The sequence below is a fragment of the Ptychodera flava genome, chromosome 16 (genome assembly GCF_041260155.1).
Source record: "Ptychodera flava strain L36383 chromosome 16, AS_Pfla_20210202, whole genome shotgun sequence".
NCBI lineage: Eukaryota > Metazoa > Hemichordata > Enteropneusta > Ptychoderidae > Ptychodera > Ptychodera flava.
This window is the reverse complement of record NC_091943.1, coordinates 322,356-342,050: the sequence shown is the minus strand read 5'-3', so window position 1 is coordinate 342,050 and position 19,695 is coordinate 322,356. Positions and strand designations below refer to the sequence as shown.

General features: G+C 38.0%; 1 protein-coding gene across 4 annotated transcripts in view; it reads left to right on the top strand.

Annotated features, from left to right (window-relative positions):
* The window catches only part of LOC139152440 (plexin-2-like), a 44,320-nt gene that overhangs the window by 8,404 nt on the left and 16,221 nt on the right, over window positions 1-19,695 (top strand). For 2 of the 4 annotated variants that reach the window (XM_070725544.1, XM_070725545.1), the window contains exons 2-7: window positions 7,429-7,513; window positions 10,806-10,928; window positions 11,632-11,654; window positions 14,385-14,753; window positions 15,292-15,480; window positions 16,330-16,460. In XM_070725544.1, coding sequence (XP_070581645.1) covers window positions 7,444-7,513; window positions 10,806-10,928; window positions 11,632-11,654; window positions 14,385-14,753; window positions 15,292-15,480; window positions 16,330-16,460 — 905 coding nt within the window. In that variant the 5' untranslated portion in view covers window positions 7,429-7,443. Of the gene's footprint in view, window positions 1-5,971; window positions 6,061-7,428; window positions 7,514-10,805; window positions 10,929-11,631; window positions 11,655-14,384; window positions 14,754-15,291; window positions 15,481-16,329; window positions 16,461-19,695 lie in introns of those variants that run through there. The other 2 variants (XM_070725546.1, XM_070725548.1) reach the window with 2 other exon arrangements.

Sequence of the window (19,695 nt, the reverse complement as noted above, 5' to 3'; positions counted from 1 at the left end):
CAAATCCTATTTCACAACTCAACATGCTCTTCCGAATTTCATTTGACAACACATCATGCCATTCCAAATCCTATTTCACAACTCAACATGCTCTTCCGAATTTCATTTGACAACACAACATGCCATTCCAAATCCTATTTCACAACTCAACATCCCATTCTAAACCTAGCTCTGCGGAGCAGGGCAGTGTTACTGGCTATTGAACAAGATTCAAAATGGCGGACGCGAAATGGTCCCCTCGCACAGAGAGAGAAATGCGAACTTTGCACAAGTCTAAAAACGCAGCTTAGCACATTGTGTATCTAAACAAGATGAGCGTGCTCGAAAACTAGGATCGATCACGATTTTAAATTAAAAATTGGCTGTTTTTGGAAAAGAAACTGCGCGCTGCAATCAGCAGTTTTGTCTATGGTGCACCGTGCGTGGGAGGCTTATCGTGAAAGACCGAGATTTACTATATGGCGTCTGATACGGATATGGTCCCATCGCATAGAGAGATGAAAGTGGGCTTTGTGTAAGTTCAAAAGCACAGCTTAGCTCATCGTGCATCTAGACAAGTTGAGCGTGCTCAAAATAGGAGATCGATCACGATTTTGGGTGAAAAAAACCCGATTGTTTTCGGTGGAGAAACTGCGCGTTGCAACCAGTGGTTGGTTTTGCCTATGGCGGTCAGCAGGGCTGTGGTGGGAGGCCTTTAGCCGGCAAGGGGTGGACCATTGGGGAGTGGAAAATTTTCGAAAAAAAAATTCCCCACAAATTTCAATAAAAATAATCAGCCAAAGAAACTTGAGAAAAACAGATGACGCACTTAGGTAAAAGAAAAAAAAATCCGTCAAAAGTTACTTTCTGAAACACATTTTTATTTTAGTCTGCATCAGATATACTATGATTCTTTGGCCAAGGGGGTTGGGGGGAGGGGAGATCTGAAGGGTATAATCGTGGCCAGTAAATGAAGTAACTTTTTTATTTTATAACTTTTTGTTCTGTTTATCACATTTTTTCTTTCACTGAAGTTTGGCATCGTAAAGTAATTCGAGATATAAGATAATATAAAAATATCATCTGTGATATCGATTTCATGTCAACAACTGTATTGTGGGTCTTTACACTATGATTAATTAACAAGAATTCAACAATTTAGGCAGCTTGCATCGGTACATAAAATGGGAAATATTCACCAACCATATGACAAACAATCAGTTTCCCACCACAGCCCTGCTGACCGCCATAGGCAAAACCAACCACTGGTTGCAACGCGCAGTTTCTCCACCGAAAACAATCGGTTTTTTCACCCAAAATCGTGATCGATCTCCTATTTTGAGCACGCTCAACTTGTCTAGATGCACGATGAGCTAAGCTGTGCTTTTGAACTTACACAAAGCCCACTTTCATCTCTCTATGCGATGGGACCATATCCATATCAGAGGCCATATAAAATCTCGGTCTTTCACGATAAGCCTCCCACGCACGGTGCACCATAGACAAAACTGCTGATTGCAGCGTGCAGTTTTTTTTCCAAAAACAGCCATTTTTTAATTTAAAATCGTGATCGATCCTAGTTTTCGAGCATGTTCATGTGCTAAGCTGCGTTTTTAGACTTGTGCAAAGTTCGCATTTCTCTCTCTGTGCGAGGGGACCATTTCGCGTCCGCCATTTTGAATCTTGTTCGATAGCCTGTAACACTGCCCTGCTCCGCAGAGCTAGGTTTAGAATGGGATGTTGAGTTGTGAAATAGGATTTGGAATGGCATGATGTGTTGTCAAATGAAATTCGGAAGAGCATGTTGAGTTGTGAAATAGGATTTGGAATGGCATGTTGTGTTGTCAAATGAAATTCGGAAGAGCATGTTGAGTTGTGAAATAGGATTTGGAATGGCATGTTGTGTTGTCAAATGAAATTCGGAAGAGCATGTTGTGTTGTCAAATGAAATTCAGAAGAGCATGTTGAATTGTAAAATAGAATTCGGAATGGCATGTTGTGTTGTGAAATAGCATGTTGAATTGTAAAATAGAATTCGGAATGGCATGTTGTGTTGTAAAATCAAAGTAGTAATTTTGGCATGGATTGGACACCATATGCTTGGATCATCCATTAATTGTTTGATATGCCCTAAACTTGCACCCGAAGGGCGCGCCGATAATGGAAATGTCAGGAAATAGAGTGCCAGAAGGTATTTAGAAAGGAATTTGATATTCAAGAAATTTTCAAGTCCCCCCTTTGTAATGACATTTTTTTCAAATCCCCCTGGCATGTTGTTAATTTTTTCAAGCCCCTCCCTCCACAGGTGTTTGTGAATGCAGCCTAAACAAGTGTTTTTGGCACACTATCCTCCACATAATTTATGAGTACTATAGTTGAAAATGTAAACAAGTGTTTTTGGCACACTATCCTCCACATAATTTATGAGTACTATAGTTGAAAATGTAAAGTTGGGTCAAGAGATTGCAAAGGTTATTGTTACTAGTATTTCACCACACTGTAGAAGCGCTGAAGTCAATCTGAAAGTTATCAGACTTGATTAATAGGTTTATCAAGTTGTTCCAAAAGCTGTTTAGTTGTATGTCTTAGTGAAGGGGGACGAGACAAAACAAAAACAATGTTTACTTTTCCAAACGATTATCTCAATGTATGGCTGTATATTGAAATCACATATCAGCCGACTTGAACGCACCGGCTCCGCTTCGTAGGCCATCCCCTAAAGGTGTATTAAACTTCTGAAGATGTGACTGGCAGAAACGTCCCCGCCGTTTAATTCCGTCGACTGTTAGGAACGTTTTCAACACAATCGGCAAACGACTTGCGAGATTTTGTTTAAATGTCACCAAAGAATGAGTGTTAAAACTCTGTGAAATATAAGATCGTGTTGTCGATAGGGTCAAAAACTACGTTTACAGAGATCACTGTTGTTATTTCGGCACTGAGAAGGGTTTACTCGAATATTTTGAAGTTGCAAGCGATTGGTGTCGACTAATAAGCGGGCGACTACTGCAAGGTGCTTACACCTGATATCGCGTTGAGGCCATTGCATTATAAGATTTGAACCAGGGCAGGGCACAGGGTGGGCAATCAAACAATGAACTGGCTAATCGCCTGTCCATTTTGTTGGAAACCCTACACGTCACCTATGAATATTACTGTTCCTATCTCAGCCACTGAATACCTATAAAATATGGAGATGTAACCCGGAAAATTTCGTGAGTTTTGTCACAACTCAAATTGAATAATCGTATATAAATTGTAATAACGACATGGACTTACATCTCAGTTTTCTGAAGTTCGCCATGTATTTCATGATAGCTTAGTCCCTAGATGAAGTATTTTTTTGCCTTCGGATTTTTTTGGCCTTCGCCAATGGCCATACTCCGGCGAAGGCCAAAAATCTCTGAAGGCAAAAATACTTCGTCTAGGGACTAGGCTAAGTATTTCATGAAATCATTGACGCACGGTAGACCGTACACATGTGGATTTACATGAATTGCGAGTGTCAAAGTACACGGGAATTTTCTTTTGGTTACTGATTTATGTAATTGGTGACAGAGATTCCACAATACTGTAAAACAATATCCAAGGATCAGAAAGGGCAGTACGCGTGGCTCTGCTAGGAGTGAGAGTCTTCGAATACTGAGAAGTCTATACATGTACTGAATCCAGCTACAGGTCGATCAACTCAATGCTGCTGTATAACATAACAAAAAATATGATTACTGCATAGTAATAATTATAAACAGTCTCATGACTTAACAATGTATACAGTGAAATAAGAAAACTTCACGTAACATCCTAATCAGTCCTGCCACCACAAGGCACTTCAAAATTGACACGAAGGTATGGACAATAAAAAAGAAAATCTTGATGTCGGCGATATATAATCGTGCCTAGCTTCGAAGCGATGACATTTTGGTAAAAACGTTTAGTACATTCCGAGTATACTTTCAGAGAAACGTTTCATGACAGTTTTATTTTCTTTACGAAAGGTCGAGCAAATAACTCGGATGCGAATCATGTGTTAATGGCAATTTGACAGGATGTCCTACGTGTAATGCCCTCGTAACAATTTTCTGAACGCGGCTCTTATCAGTCTTGTCGTTCTACAGTTCACCTTTGTACATCCGTTGTGCGTTACCAAGTCAACACACAGGTTATTTGCCTTATGCAGGGATTGAGTTCTCTGCTTTTGAAATATTCACATTTACTCAAATTTTCGTTATTATCGAATCAGCTGTATACGCCGGACAAAGTATGTATGTCGCACATTTTATAAAGCATATACGTATAGGACAGTCGATGTCAATCCAGGAATATCGTATATCAATAAGATGATGACTGTCTGCTATCGAAAGAATAATTCCTAATCGGCGGATGCATCTGACTTAGTTTGTACGTTCTTCCAATACAGTTGTCATTGATATTAATGGGACAAAGTCGGCCATTTTTCATGAATTTTGTTTGATACGAGATACTACTTATATTGTTTGACATGTTGAAAGATACTGAATGAATGGGTGACCATGCATATATTTGACCACGGTTTTAGACACGATACATGAAACCATCGCGAAAATGAATTAAAGGTCATGACCATTAATTCATTTAATTTGTCTAAAACCTGGGTCGAATATATGCATTGGCCACCCATGTACCTTTTATTTCGTGGTTCTACCATGTCTACGTGGTGAGTACCATGTTGACTTTGCGTACTAGAAAAGATGGCAAAATTAAAAATGGGTTGGTGGGACTTTCTGAAAATCACGTGACTCTGTATGTTCTACGACAAAAACGTGACTCGTATGTTTGTATAATGAAAATTTGTTACGATCAAAATTTGACCTCTTAACCACAAATAGTTAACAATCGTAAAAGACTCTTAAATTCGTGACAAATTGCAGCAAATCTGTTTACTACCAAGATATTTCACTAACGGAATTTGAAAACAGATTTTTTTGTTGATTTTCTGGTAAGCTTAATCTCTTGCATTTTGAAATAGACCCCTATTACTATATTCTATTTTAACATAGACTTATCACTTAAAATAAGCACAATGGTGCTTGTCCGTGGCATATGGCGGCGAAACACTATGCACAAGTTCTTTGTCAGGCTAACGTGAAAATATGAAAGACGGTCCATTTCCTATTTTCAGTTTGGTTCAGACAGCTCAATGACATGTAGCGCCGCGAACCTATAAGTCAAAGAGTCCAATGTATTAATAATGCTTACACTGTATTGAAATGTGTCAAAAATTATCCCGCTGATGGAGCAGAATTTGGCGTCAAGATACACAAATATGTTCAATCCATGCCAAAATTACGTCTTTCTATTTTACTATTCTGACTTCAATTTTACAACTTAATATTCTATACCGAACGTTGTTTAAAATGGCACATACTGGGGTAAGTTGGCGTTAGCAGCCGCACTTGTATTCAGTGAGTTACATGTCCTTCAGTTAGCACATTTTGACGAACCAACTTTGGTTTGAAAATAAATCATGAAAATGGTGCATAACATTTTCGCAGCTATTGGGGCTTTAAGTAGAATGGCCAATGGCCTTGAAATATGATATAATTTTCCAGAGTTCCTCTTAGCTAGGTCCGTCAAGACAACCGGTCACCATCAGTGTACCGGTGCAGTCGGGAGTGTATTTTTTGGGGGGGGGGGGGTGTCGATTTTGGTTACATATGTATCAGTCCGCTACTCCGGCATAATTAGTCTGTTCAGTGACATGCATGACAAATGTGTTCAGAACAAACTGGATTACAGATGTACCATTTTTATTTGTCCATATTTTGAGTATGCTCAAATCAAATGATAAAGAAATAAATAGCCTATGGCTTTCTATAGTAAATATTCTATAACCTATGAAAAAGTTTAGTCCAAAACTGCTGACGTAATGATTCTGATGACACTTCCTAATAAATCATGACCATGTCAACGACCGGCGATACCCTATCGAAAATCTTATTTTGGGGTATATCGTCCGCTGACTTCAACTGGTGACTACAATGAAACCATTTAACTCCTAGGTCATCCTGGACTCGACATTGGGTAGAGTTGTCCCCTCGGAAGGTAAGTTGAAACAACGGTTTTTGCCTTTGTGCCTTTATGGTGGCGGATATGAATGGAGAAGCTTTAATGTGGTTTGTAAAGTAAGGGAGTTCGTGAGGGTAGGTGTTAAGTACATCACATATTATTTCGAAAAATTTAAACAAAATAGGATTTCGGTCTTTTTCGGAAAATGATGCGCGCTCTCTGTCTGTCTGTCTGTGGCTAAGAGTGATCGGATGAAATACTACCTCTCTTAATGCATTTGAAATTCCATCGACTCCATTTGATCAAGTACAGTTCAAACCGACTCTCTGCCTCCTTTTGTCCTCAAATATGTCGAATATACACGGTCAGCTCATGTCACTGTTCACGAACCAAGTCGGAAATTGAGTCTCTTAGCCTGCGAGTTAACAAAGTTGACAGCTGCTGCAAATATCTTAAACCATATTTTTCAACGAGCGAAAGCAATTATTGCAACTTCATGAATGTCAAGTCAAGGACCTTGCTTTCTGGCGAACGATATTTTGTCACCCAATATTTTATTATCATCAATGGAATAGTTTGACAAAACGAGGCTGACTATGTATCGCTATGACCTAAATGGTTACAGTAAACAATGTGAAATGATTCATGGTTTGTTTAGAGGCTTAGGTCGTAAGTTTAGCATGAGCGGATGTGTCAAACGCTACGCATTGTAGTGCTGCATTTAGGCTGCATTCACAAACACGTTTGAGGGTTTTTAAAATGAAACTTAAGTTCGGGTTAGAATGCATTTTTCATCAATGACAATGATTACGGTCTCTACACATATAAAGAATATTTGCCGACAGAATACATAATATTTTGTTATTCTTGCGTGCTGTGAGTAAGAAACAAGAAACTGCCATGATTGATACACAGAATAAAACGTACTGAAAAAATTGCCAAAAGGTACAGCTAATGTCCTTTTTATACAATAATTATTCAGTTTTCCTGACAGGTGAGGGAAGTTGTTGTCTCCAAACCCTTTTTTATGTTTTCGCTGTACATGTTTTAATGATGAAGTTTTCCCGGTAAGAGAAAATATGTCAAAACAGCGCCCCTTCCGTGGAAAAGAGTCTGCAAATAGTTCCTCCAACGTTTTCCTCCTCGAATACTTGTGAAATGTGTAATGATGTCCCAGTCGAAGAACAAAATTATGAAATTTAAAAAAACTCAAACACCAAACAAACAAAAAAACCACCCCCGCCAAAAAAACCCAAAAATTAAAAAAAGAGAGTCTGCAAAACCATTCTCTTTTCGTCAGTACGGCGTCTTTTAGGTTTCCCCACAATGAGTACATTTCACAAGCCTATTCCATTGACTACTTTCATGGAAACTGGATTGACACAGTTCCTTTTTGTCTTTCAGAATAACGAAGTAAACATGTCTAATTATGGGAACTACCATTTGGTGTTCGTCCATCTCATAGTGATAGTAATTGGTTCCAGTTTTGGTAAGTATCCAAATGAGAATAAGTCCGAAGAGGTCTCCACTACCAAGCCTGCTCTGCGGGGCTCTCTTCCACCCCCACCCCCCGGCAGGCGGCAGAAGTTGCAAATGAAAAATGACCTGAGGGCAGCGCTGCCCTCAGGGCAGTTCAGGGCGGAGTAAACATGTGCACACCATTTAATGACGTCACTGCACTATGCATTATGCCATAATGTGTATGGATAGGAACTGTATGTCTACCCTGAGGGCAGCTCGGATATATTGATGCCCTCAGGGCAGATTGGTAGATAGGATATAGGAAATGTATGTCTGCCATTATATCCTATCTGCCAATATATCTGAGCTGCTCTCAGGGCAGACATACATTTTCTGTCGTTACAGCATGGCATAGTGTATATCTACCAATCTGCCCTGAGAGCAGCAATATATCTCAGCTGCCCTCAGGGCAGATATACATTTTCTATGCCCACACATCAATGCATAATTTTATATCTCTCAATCTGCCCCAAGGGCAGCAATATATCAGAGCTGCCCTAAGGGCAGACATTTATTTCCTATCGTTAAAGTATTGCATAGGGTATATTTATCAATCTGCCCTGAGGGCAGCAATATATCAGAGCTGCCCTTAGGGCAGACATCCATTTCCTATCCTATCTGCCAATCTGCCCTGAGGGCAACAATATATCTAGGCTGCCCCAGGGCAGACATACAGTTCCTCAATGACGTCATTGAATGTTGCGAATATGTTTATTCCGCTCCGAACTGCCCTGAGGGCATCGCTGCCGCCAGGTCAATTTTCCTTTGCAACTTCTGCCGTTTGTGGCCACCCTGTGTATGGGCGGTCGGAAGAGAGAGCCTCGCAGAGAAGTCTCGGTAACCGAGACTAAGTCCGAAGTAGTCGATACTAGATTTAATATCGGTGGCCAAAAATCCGCTCATGACATGTATTTTTGGTTTTGCTCATTAAGTTTTTGCTGAATCATTTAACATTGATGATATAAAACAACGTTTTAACGTCATATTCGCTTGATTTATTGTAATTTTTAATTTCTGCTATCTGATAATCGAATTTTGACTTTGGTGACTCAGCAAAAACTAAATGAGCCAAACCTAAAATACATGAGTGCGTGTTATATCATACAGAAGTTGTGAAAAATCCGCTCGTATGTTGACATTAGAGACAAAAACAGTGAAAATGATCATTAAACGTTACATCTACAGGTCCTTTAAATGATTTGGAAAATTTGCTTAACACATAATAGGTATCTGATGAAGCTTAATCTCAATACAGAGATTGTAGCGGCGTTGAAAATTAAAACATAGCTAGGGAGTCTCAGCAGTAGCCACTCTCTGCCATAGGCGACGAATTTCACCAACTTTTTGGGTATTGCGCGTTTTCCATGATATACATTGTTTGTCTTTTTTATATATAATACTTCGAACAAAAAAAATTCGATAAATGAATAGTACACTACTTTCAATATCGTAACTCTATTCCGTAAACACTTGCAAAACATAGACCTTGCTCTAAGTTACATGGATGTGAATCGATGATTAAAAATGTATGCTCTAACGGCTGTCAGCTTTGCCGGATTATTTATTATTTTTAATAGTGTACAATGTATTATTTTTACCAGTGTACGGAAATTGCGATCTATAGCTTGATAGCTCCTATCAAAATCTACTATTTCTACCACGTTTGTTGAGCCAGTTGGGCGCACGCAGGACTGAAAGAAGTTTGGAATATTTATATTTGCCTGCAGCAGAGACACAGTAAGTGAGACTAACCACAATTCCCCTTGATTTGTTCACTCAGATATTTTTGCTAACGGCTTTTTCAATTTTATCAGTTTCTTAACAATTTTTAACTTACAATTTAAGTTCAGGATTATTTGTTAAAACTATAGTCCAAAATTATTGATTATGTTTAAAATTCAAGAGTAAATTCAATGAGAAGTCGATGTTTGAAGGTGCTAAAAATAGCACACTTGTCAAGACAAAAATATCAGCAACTAAGATGGTCTCATCATACCACCTGTCAGACATGCTAATTTCCTTCGTTACGAACATTAAAAAAATCAATACCCTTTCTTTTGCCAACACAGATGCAACTTATTCCCTTAGTTTCCTCGAAAATATTGTGTATGGCTGTCAAAAATCTACATGTCGACAAAATTACAAATTGCTATCTCCTCCGCAGAAAAGGGGTTGATCTTCTCATTATTCACAGTGAGAAATCGGAAAATTATGATTATCAGAACTATGTTGCCAGAATTTTGAAATTGTTCTGTGTACAGAAGAAATTTGCTTCAGTTCAGTGAGTGATCTCCGTTTGTACAGATCATGGAGAATTGTGGGTAGCCTCACTTACTGTGAGAGATTGGTTTGGGCGCGTGGTCAACGACTCGGAAACCCTCTAGCTTGGTTCGAATTATCCACGCAGCAATGCTGCCCCACCGCGCTTCAATCTGTGTGTGGAGATTGGATGAAGCTGTACCATATTTGACAACAGATATGATCGTACAAAGATGAATACAGCATTTTAATAAACACGGTGACCTTGAGCAGCGCAATGGCAATAAAATGAACAGTTTAAACAACCCTTTCAGTTAGTTTCTTAATATCAACACACAAAACCAAATATCAAACTACAGTCTGCGCATAATGAGCATGGCTCGAAGCTGACCAGTATAACTGACGTTAGAGGGCGCAGTAAATTACTGTTACACCTTTCCGATAAAATACAACCAAATCTGACAACCTTTGATAACTACCGTGACATGAAATGTTTCAGCCTTCTCGACTTGTTTTATACTTTCCTTAACATGATACATTAAAGGGACAAAGTCAGTCTTTTTTCACTGTTTTGGCGATGCCAAAAAGTAGAGTACTTGCGTCAAGTTTCTCAGTGTACAACATGGCGACGGTACACAGCTACACAAATGCCAAAAATTACCCAAGTAAGTGCAAGCACATGAATTTATTTGTGACTTCTAGAGAAAATGTATTTTTCAAACAACATAAACAACTTTCACATGTTTTTGTTTTGTTTTTAATTCTTGTAACCTTTTTAAAATTGATTGTATTTTACCCAGCGTCTCTGATCACACTATTTGTGTGGATTTAGTCGCTTTATAAATGAATAAATTATTATTATTATTATTATTATAATTATTACTTTCACATGATATTCAATTCGTGAAAACAGCTCAAAAAAGAGCGACCCTGTCCCTTGAATAATTCATGTGCTGCCGAAGGTTCAATATGATCTGACCTTGAATCTTATTTTGAACCAGGACAGAGTGGTCCTAAGACCTGCAGTTACGCATGCATCGATAATAATAGCCTATGTTATGAAAGCGTGCAAATATGCGATCGATTCTATGACTGCCCAGGTGGAGACGATGAAATTGACTGCGGTAAGTCAGATTATTTAGCCCACAGAATTGTGGCGAGGACAATGTGTCGCCATAACTACCTGTTGATCGCAGTGACGCATTGACCGGGTATGACGAAATAATGATAGCAATTTGATATTTAATGCCGTGGCCCGTTTCTGTAATTTTTCTATCAACACGTCATTATTTAAAAACCTGCTGGTGTGATTGATTTCAAAAGTCATTCATGAGTTCCTAACGGTGATTTAAACACTTAATGATGCTGTGCGAGGACAGGTCTCATCAGTGATGCCCGAGTACATATACACAACTTCTATGATTTCACCATTTGCATGCATGCGATTATGAAACAATGATTAGCATCCGAGATTTGTCTTATTTTATGTGACTAAGGAACACTAAAGTCTTACATCAAGTGTTCAATAATGTGCGTCATCAGATTTGAAAGGGATGCCGGGGTATTGTGATTGTAAGCCAGCTTTGCACATTCACTCGGCATTGTTCCGCTGTTGTATTTGTATAGTATAGCCTGAATACATGTAATTCACCGAAATATCGAAACAATGATAGAAAATGTTAAAATTTATTAATGCATCCTAAACATTTGCTATACAATACCGTATCTGCAATAAAGAATGACTCACAGGTGCAGCCTTAACTCTAACTTCACCGGTATTTAGATATTACTGAATAATTTCTAATATTTTTAATTCTACTCGTCCAGGGAGAAAAACAGCAAAAATGACGGTAAGTGACTTATGCGACAAAAAAAGAAAAAAATCAGTATCGTGACGATATGTATGCCCGATGTGCCAAACGTTTATTCTCGAAAATACTTGTAACACTACTATTTTATCATGGACCACCGTTAGGTGGAATTACCGGGTAGATGGAATATGGAATATGAAACCGGAATATGTAGCATGGCACCTAAAAAAGAAAATCCTTGTAATTGGGGAAATGTGCAACCACTAACTATTGTGTTGACATTGTTTTGCGAAAAGAAACCAATATCCTAAAGGTTATTTACAACAGGGGTATGCAAAGTAAGAACCTTGATGAGGGATATGAAAATTGGTACGTTTCCCATAGTGATTTAACCTAACGATTATATTTGAATGAGTTAGGGTGTCTGCTCGCATGGTCAACCAATCAGAGCGAGTTTCTATTGACCTGGATAGAATGAAAATGGTACATATCATACATTGACAGATGGCCAGCTGGGTGAGTATGAGACGGCTGTACAAGCTTACGTCACTTCGTCAGAAAACACTGTAGTGAGTGTTTTCAAATAATCCAAAATTGTGCTATGGATTCCGGATTGTCCATTTTCCGTATTCCATGTTTCTGGTAATTCCACCAACCATGGACCATGACACCTCCATAAGTGTAATAATCTCCATAAAAGTAACATCAACCATAACTGTACTAAAGTGCACCCATAAATGGAACAAAAATCAACCATAAATGTAATTTAAAAACTATCTACTGTTGACTGACCAATCAGAGTGCTCAATTCAGGGTGTTTTATTTACTCGTAAAGCCTTGGTCACCAAATTCCAGAAACGAATGACAGCGCCGTAGTAAAGTACTGTCCAATCAAAAGTGAAATGTCATATTCTGTAGACATTTGGTACGTTTTAATATTCAATTTGGTAACAAAGCGGAAACCAGCTGCAACACAAAATCTGCTGTGGTACAAACATAAACTAATGTGCCCTAGGGCATTTATAGGATGTTCCATTACATCGGAAGGCTATTTCACAAATAAAAGTTTTAATCCATATCCTAAACATGTTATATTGACAGAGGGGACGGTTGACGTAAACACATTGAAAACGAAAATATATCAGTAAGGGGCGATAGTTTTTAAGTCGGATAAACCCTCGTACTCGGGCTCTTCTGGTATATTAAGTCCAACCCTACGATAAAATGTCTCGGCCTGCGGCCTCGACATTTTATCGTTGGGTTGGACTTTATATACTAGAAGAGCCCTCGTAGTCGGGCTTTATCCTATACAAAAACACCAACCACAATTGTAATAAATGGCAACCATAAATGTAATAAAAAAATCACCCATAAATGTAATACTTGTCAACCATAAATGTAATATATCTATTTTGTAGTTGATTTTGAGGAATTAGCCCTTCAATATTTATCTCTGTAATAAGGAAAGCAACTCCACACATTATTCATATCTTAATTGTTTGCGTTTAGTGTGTTTTGTATATTTGAAAGTGTATTTTACGTTTCCCTATTTTGTGTACAAAACTGATCGGCCATGGCGAGACACAGCTGTAATCTGAGTGTCAGTGCAGTCTCTACTCCAGAGTGGAGGAGACTGTATAACACTACGATCCTTTAATGCTGTTTTTTCAAAATTTTGCGCACTTTCATAATCAGTCGCCTTGAATTCAGCGGATAAATTGTGTGGAAAAATCGATAGATTTTCGGTATTCCTATGTTGTCCCTTTTGAAGTTTGTTCCTTTGCTGGGATGTTAGGATGTCTAATTTTGTTCTACTGTGTCCAATATAGATATATGTTCTCGTCAACATGTTTTGTGTCGTAAATTTCTGTTATAAGGTTGTATATTTCTCTGTTATTTGTTCTGACTCATCTGTCATAAACTTTGTGTGGTATCACTGGTTGACAAGTTCTTTTGACGCTTCCTTATAATGTAATTATCAGTGTCTAGAACTGCTATTCCCCTTCCATTATCTAACGGTTTGATCGGTACCTCGCCGTTTTCTGACAGTGTTCTCAAAGTACTCTATTCTGTGTTTCAGAAAGGAAACCTAGTTTCAGGAAAGTATGTTATAACTTTACACTAGTCTTAATACATTTATTATTTACTCAGGGCATTGATAAACAAATGGTCACATATGCAAGTTCAAGTTTATTACATTTATGGTTGAGTTTTATTACATTTATGGTTAATTTGTTTTGGTTGCGGGTTGTTACATTAATGGTTGACTGTTTATTACATTTGTGGTTGATTTTATTACAATTGTGGTTGATATTACATTTGTGGAGATTATTACATTTGTGGAGGTTACAGACCACTGGGAATCTATCTGCCCATTCTATTCGTCTTTAGACTTCTATTGTTGTGTAATATATGCCTCCGGGTGAATTGTGACGTATCCCAGTTTATTTCAAAATAGTTGCCCTACCGTGTGTCCACTCTCTGTTGAATGTCACATGTTTTCACAAAACCACAACGGTGAAAAGTGTATTTTCTCAACAGGCTTCAAACTGAGTTCAAACAAGAAGCAGAGCAGAAACTTAAATAAGTAAAATTTCGTATGTCCAAAAAATGTCCCGATGCGTTTTTTACCTAAAGATATCGTGATATATATATATATAGTGCGTACTGTTAAAATGGTTTATTTGCACTCCCAGTGCTAGAATTACCCGTGTTGTCTACAATATTGCTGTTAAATCTAGTTTTCTTTATTCAATTGGACCTTGAAAGACACAAACGCCCCAATCGATTGATCAAGCAAGGACTACGGATTTCGTGTATGTAAAGATACCGAAACGTAGGCCTACTGTAAATTCACGGGGAAATCTGACTGCTGGGGGAGTAGAACAAATTACGCTGTCAACATTGGAGCCTAGAACATCTAGCACAGAAACATCCACTAAAGCTTCGCCAACAACGAGCACGTCACCGACTTTGCAATCTCCAAGTGTTGAGCTACCTGTTACCAGGACAACATCATCCAACGCTTCATCCGTAACTAGCTCTCCAGTTCGGACGCATTCTTCACTGCAGACTGTAAGAATAACTGTGAACGGTTCAACCACGCGAGCAAATCAAACTCAGAGAACGACACGATTGGTGAGTTGTTCTCAAAGCTGACGCAGAGTGTATTTTTGTCAACCAAAGAGCCCCTTTACATAGTTAGTACTAACCATCATGATAATGATAACAGTTGATGTTGCCGTAGGCGAACATCGCTGCATCATTGTTGTGGAAAATATTGACGTCTCGTAAATAAACATTGATATCCTTATTATTGGTAATATATAGCTTATTACAAATATTGTTTTCTAATTACTTTATGTAAATAATCTTAGTATAATATTCTCCAAATTTTAAAGCACGCCTAAATTGCATGTCTAAACGCCGGGGTCACGTCGACCTTGGGACCTATTTGTGCCCTGACAACTATAGGCCTGCATCGAGGTCGATGTGTGAACAAGAGGCGGGACATTCAAATACAGGGTGCACGCGTACCACAATTGTCATCACAATCTTGCGCCAGAGGCGGCCCTGGACCGAAGTGCACAGTGCCTATGGTTTATTTTGCACTGCCAGTGCTGGTGTTGTCCACAATATTGCTGTTAAATCTAGTTTTCTTTATTCAATTTGAAAGACACAAACGCCCACGCCACTTGATCCAACAACGTCCACGGAGGTAAGACAGAACAGTACTGTAAATTCACATAGAAATATATCTGCTGAGGGAACAGAGCAAACTACACTGTCGACATTGGAACCTAGTACATCCGAAGAAACATCGACTGAAGCTTCACCAACAGTGAGAACGTCACCGACACGAATGGTGAGTTGTCTCAAAGCTGCCGCTGTTTTTTGTACACTATAAATGAACATTGTTAGTACTAAATTGAAATGATACTATTGTGGTAGTGATAACAGTATATAGCTGTTACCGACGGCGAACATTGCTGCACCATTGTTGTAGAAAATATTGAAATCTCGTACATACTCAAGAGTATTCTTTTTACCACTGGTAATACAGCTTATTGCTGCCGTTGTCTTTCTTGTACTTTATTTAAACTATGTTAGTGTAATATTCTACAAATTTTAGACTAGACCCAAATTGCACGTGTGAAGGGGTCAGGTTGGCCTTGGGCCGTATCTCTGCCCCAGCAATTAGACCTGTAGCAAGGTCGGTATGTGATAGAGAGGCGGGAGATTTAAATTTAGTGTGCACTCGTAGCAAAGTTGTTATCAATATCACAATCTTTAGCCAGAGGCGGCCATGCAGGGTGGAGTTTGAACCTAGCATCTTTCATGCAATAAATTTTCGACGCACAGGCATTTGTGAATGTAATCGCCTTTTGATCATCCGTCAACATTGATGCTTCTCTGTACTAGCAACCAATTATGGTTTATTTTTACTCGGATGGCAACGCAATAAAATAAAACAAAAAAACAAACGAGCTGCTAGAGTAAGTGTAGTGCAACTGTCGTAACGGTTCATGAGCAAAAAGTAGCCGATATGCCTCTTCTATGTATTCATACATGCACATTTGACCAACAACTTTAGACTCCGTCAGCAATGTACTGCAAAGTCCATGCACTCACCTATACAAGCAGATATTCCTGCTACGTCTCTCTACTAATCTTCACTGCTGTCCCTACTAATGTAGAGAGTTATCTGTTACAGGTCCGGGAAATTATTTCAATCACTCCCTCTGTTGGCCCTGTATCAGGGGGCACCGAGATCATTATTGAAGGGCCAAATGTAAATGTGGATGTCCTGTCTGTCTTCATTGCAGGCCGTCCATGTAACATCAGGTAAGAATTCTTCTTGTTTTGAAAGTTGATTTCTTCAGGTAAACTTTGACTTGGCAACCATTAACGATGCATTGTTATAATCCGGGTATTGCTAACCATTTTATCTCGGTATTGTCCTGACATAATATTTTCTACAGTAATTGGGAACTCACGCACGGTAAGAATTGTTTTGTTGTGTAGCACGTATTGGCGCCCTCAGCGGCCACTCTGGAGGACAGCATTAATTCGTGAACAGACAAGAAATTAGCCTTGCCATAAACTATTGTTTAGTTTGCTCATGATGGGCCCTTGATTTAAAGAATCTAAATACCTTTTAGACACTTTCAGATTTTTATTTTTTTCTAAATTGAACACGTCCCAAACCCCAATAAAGTATACATTTTCTGAAAGCCCTGATATAGAGCTATCCGACCAAGCACAGTACACGGTCATTATTTGCATAAGAGTCACGTGACAAGCGTTTTGCTGAACCTTCCAAAAACCGGTTTTTCCCGCCTTATGCGAACACGCTGCAAGATTTCCGGTTGGAATTTCTTCATTGACAAGCCTTGACAATATCCTTCAAAACCGTGTCTGGGATTTTCTTTATATGCCTTTGTTTTTTAATGCGCTCTTAAAGGTGTTAGATGAAGGTGCTTTTCAAGGAATTTTCATTATCACGCCATATAATTTGAATGGAGCCTCCGGGAAAAAATCGCAGACACGGTTTTGAAGGATATTGTCAAGCTTTTCAATGAAGAACTTCTAATCACATTAATTTATCTTTTAATGCCATTAATTTTGTCACAGCTGATTGTTGTTAATATGCAAGAACCGTGCTCAAGATAGGCGGACAGTTGAATTTTGAAGTCAACTAATACGTTAAATATTAAGGGGGCCCTGCATCCAACACAGCGTTTTTTTTCTCCAAAATCACTTTTTTTTTGAAATATCCATTCAATTATAATTAATTTGTTGACCCAAGATTAAAATATTGTTTTTGAGTTCACCTTTTAGCTTGTAAAGCAGTCTTAAGTTACGTGATAAAGAAGTGTTAATTTATGCAAATGTATGCAAATCACCTGATTTTTTCCCAGCTCTTTCCTCCCAATTTCAAGATTTCCAAAGAATTCAACTCCACTCTGGCTGGGTCATATTTTCTGAAATTTTCACATTATGTTCTTTAAATGCTATATAAGGAAACGACTATGTTTTTGGCAATAAAGTTCCTACATTTTGAACAAGAGGCATGTAAATTTTGCTAATCATGTTTTTAATAACTTAATCTATGCCATTTTAGAATTAGAATAGATAATGGAAAACAAAATAGTCGTTTTTTCTACATATACTCTTCTTTCAAGTGAAATATAACATTTCAGAAAATACTGTCAAGTTTTTGACTTAAATTAATTTTCAGTAATACCAAAATTGAGGTTTTTACCCCAAATGTACACCCACTTCATTCTTCAAGTAAACTATTACTACCATACTAAACTTTAGATTCTACGCTTTTTGAAAATATATACTATGGGGTTTCCCTGTCATCTTAGATGAGAAATATTCCTTTGAAAAAACTGTGTTGGTAACATGCCGTTGGCTTACTTCGTGCGACCTCCTACTGCTTTCAGTGTGATATAAAGATAATCTATCTTAGATATTCATCAATGCAGAGTGTATAGATGAATATTATTGAGGCCAGCAAATTCGATAATGGTGATGCCATATTTTACCAAAGTCAGGTTCAAAGGGTCAATCAGTAAATTGTTGCAATGTTTTAAATACCCCTTTATTTGGGATTTTTAAAAGTAAAACGATATCGTACAATGGGTTATATTAGAGAAAAATCAACCAGACAACACCCTCTTATTTGTAAAATCTAGAAGTTGCTGAGATAAATGTAATTGCAAACAGAGTTACATGCTTGTCAATGCTGTAGAAAGCATTGGGACTGTCTCTACACATTGCAGTCTATTGTTGGTGTCTATACCAGGTCACGTGACCTCAATGACAGTCTGAAGCAACATGATAAGGCCAAAAAAATAAATTGCTGTTCCCCATAACATGGTTTTCAAAAATAGGGTAGGTATGTCTGCAGGAATTTTTTCCCCAAATATTTTTATTTATATTTTATTTACATTTTTTTATTTATACTTTTATTCTCAAGTATGCATTTTTAGGGGTTCAGGGCGATCAAACACTGGCTACAAAATTTAACGGAAAATGTACCATACATATAAAAGGAAAAAAAACCATAAATGACATTCTCGTTCAAGCAAAAATTAGATGCCAAGTAACGAACGTGTGACTTTACGGGTTTTTTCTTTCTTTCTTTTTTACTTCCGTGTTTACGTAGCTCTAAAACGTTTAGGGTCGGCAGGTAAAAAGTAGGGTAGGTCGGGTTATCGGAACAGCACAATTTTTTTTGTTCGGCCTAACGTTTGGGAAAAGAGTGTGCATGATGACGTCAGCACTTACATGGCTGTGCATTATTTACCAGTTTTCAAAGGCTTATTCTGAACATTTAACGGATTGGCTTTTGCAAAACATTACCCCGTTTTGGTGTTAGCAAGGCAATATCAGTCAGTGTGCCCGGGGCACTTGCTCTGGTTCTTTCGATCATTACATGAAACTAGAACATAGTTTTAGTAGCGACGTTATAATTAGCATTCAAGTGCAGTTGGGTACTTTTTTGCAAGTATACCATAATGACAGAAATATTAAAATTTTATCAACAATATTCATAATCATAAATTTGTCAATAAGAGGGTTCATACTACAAAAGCGGGAATTTGGCGTGAATATTTATCATCATGCAAGTGTCCAGTACAGTTTGGTACATCTTAAAATATACAATAATGACAGAAATATTAAATTGTATCAATAAATTTCATAATCATAATTTATTAATACTTTTTTACACTTTTGTTAGCTCCCCTATCAGCAACGCGGAGCTTATCAAATAGATTGATTTTCCATCATCATCATCGTCGTCCGTCCGTCCGTCGTCCATCGTCCGTCAACAATTGCCTTCTCCTCTGAAACCGCAAGTCCAATTGCTTTTAGTTTTGATATGCAGTTTACCTAGGGTAACTTCAGTTAAATTTGTTCAAATCGTAGTGAGATTTGCATATTTTTATTTCTAAGGCAATTTTTGTCGTTTTTGGTCAAAAAATCTTAAAAAATCTTCTTCTTCAAAACCACTGGTCAGATAGCTTTGATATTTGGTAGATAGGTCCCCGGGGATTATATATTTCAG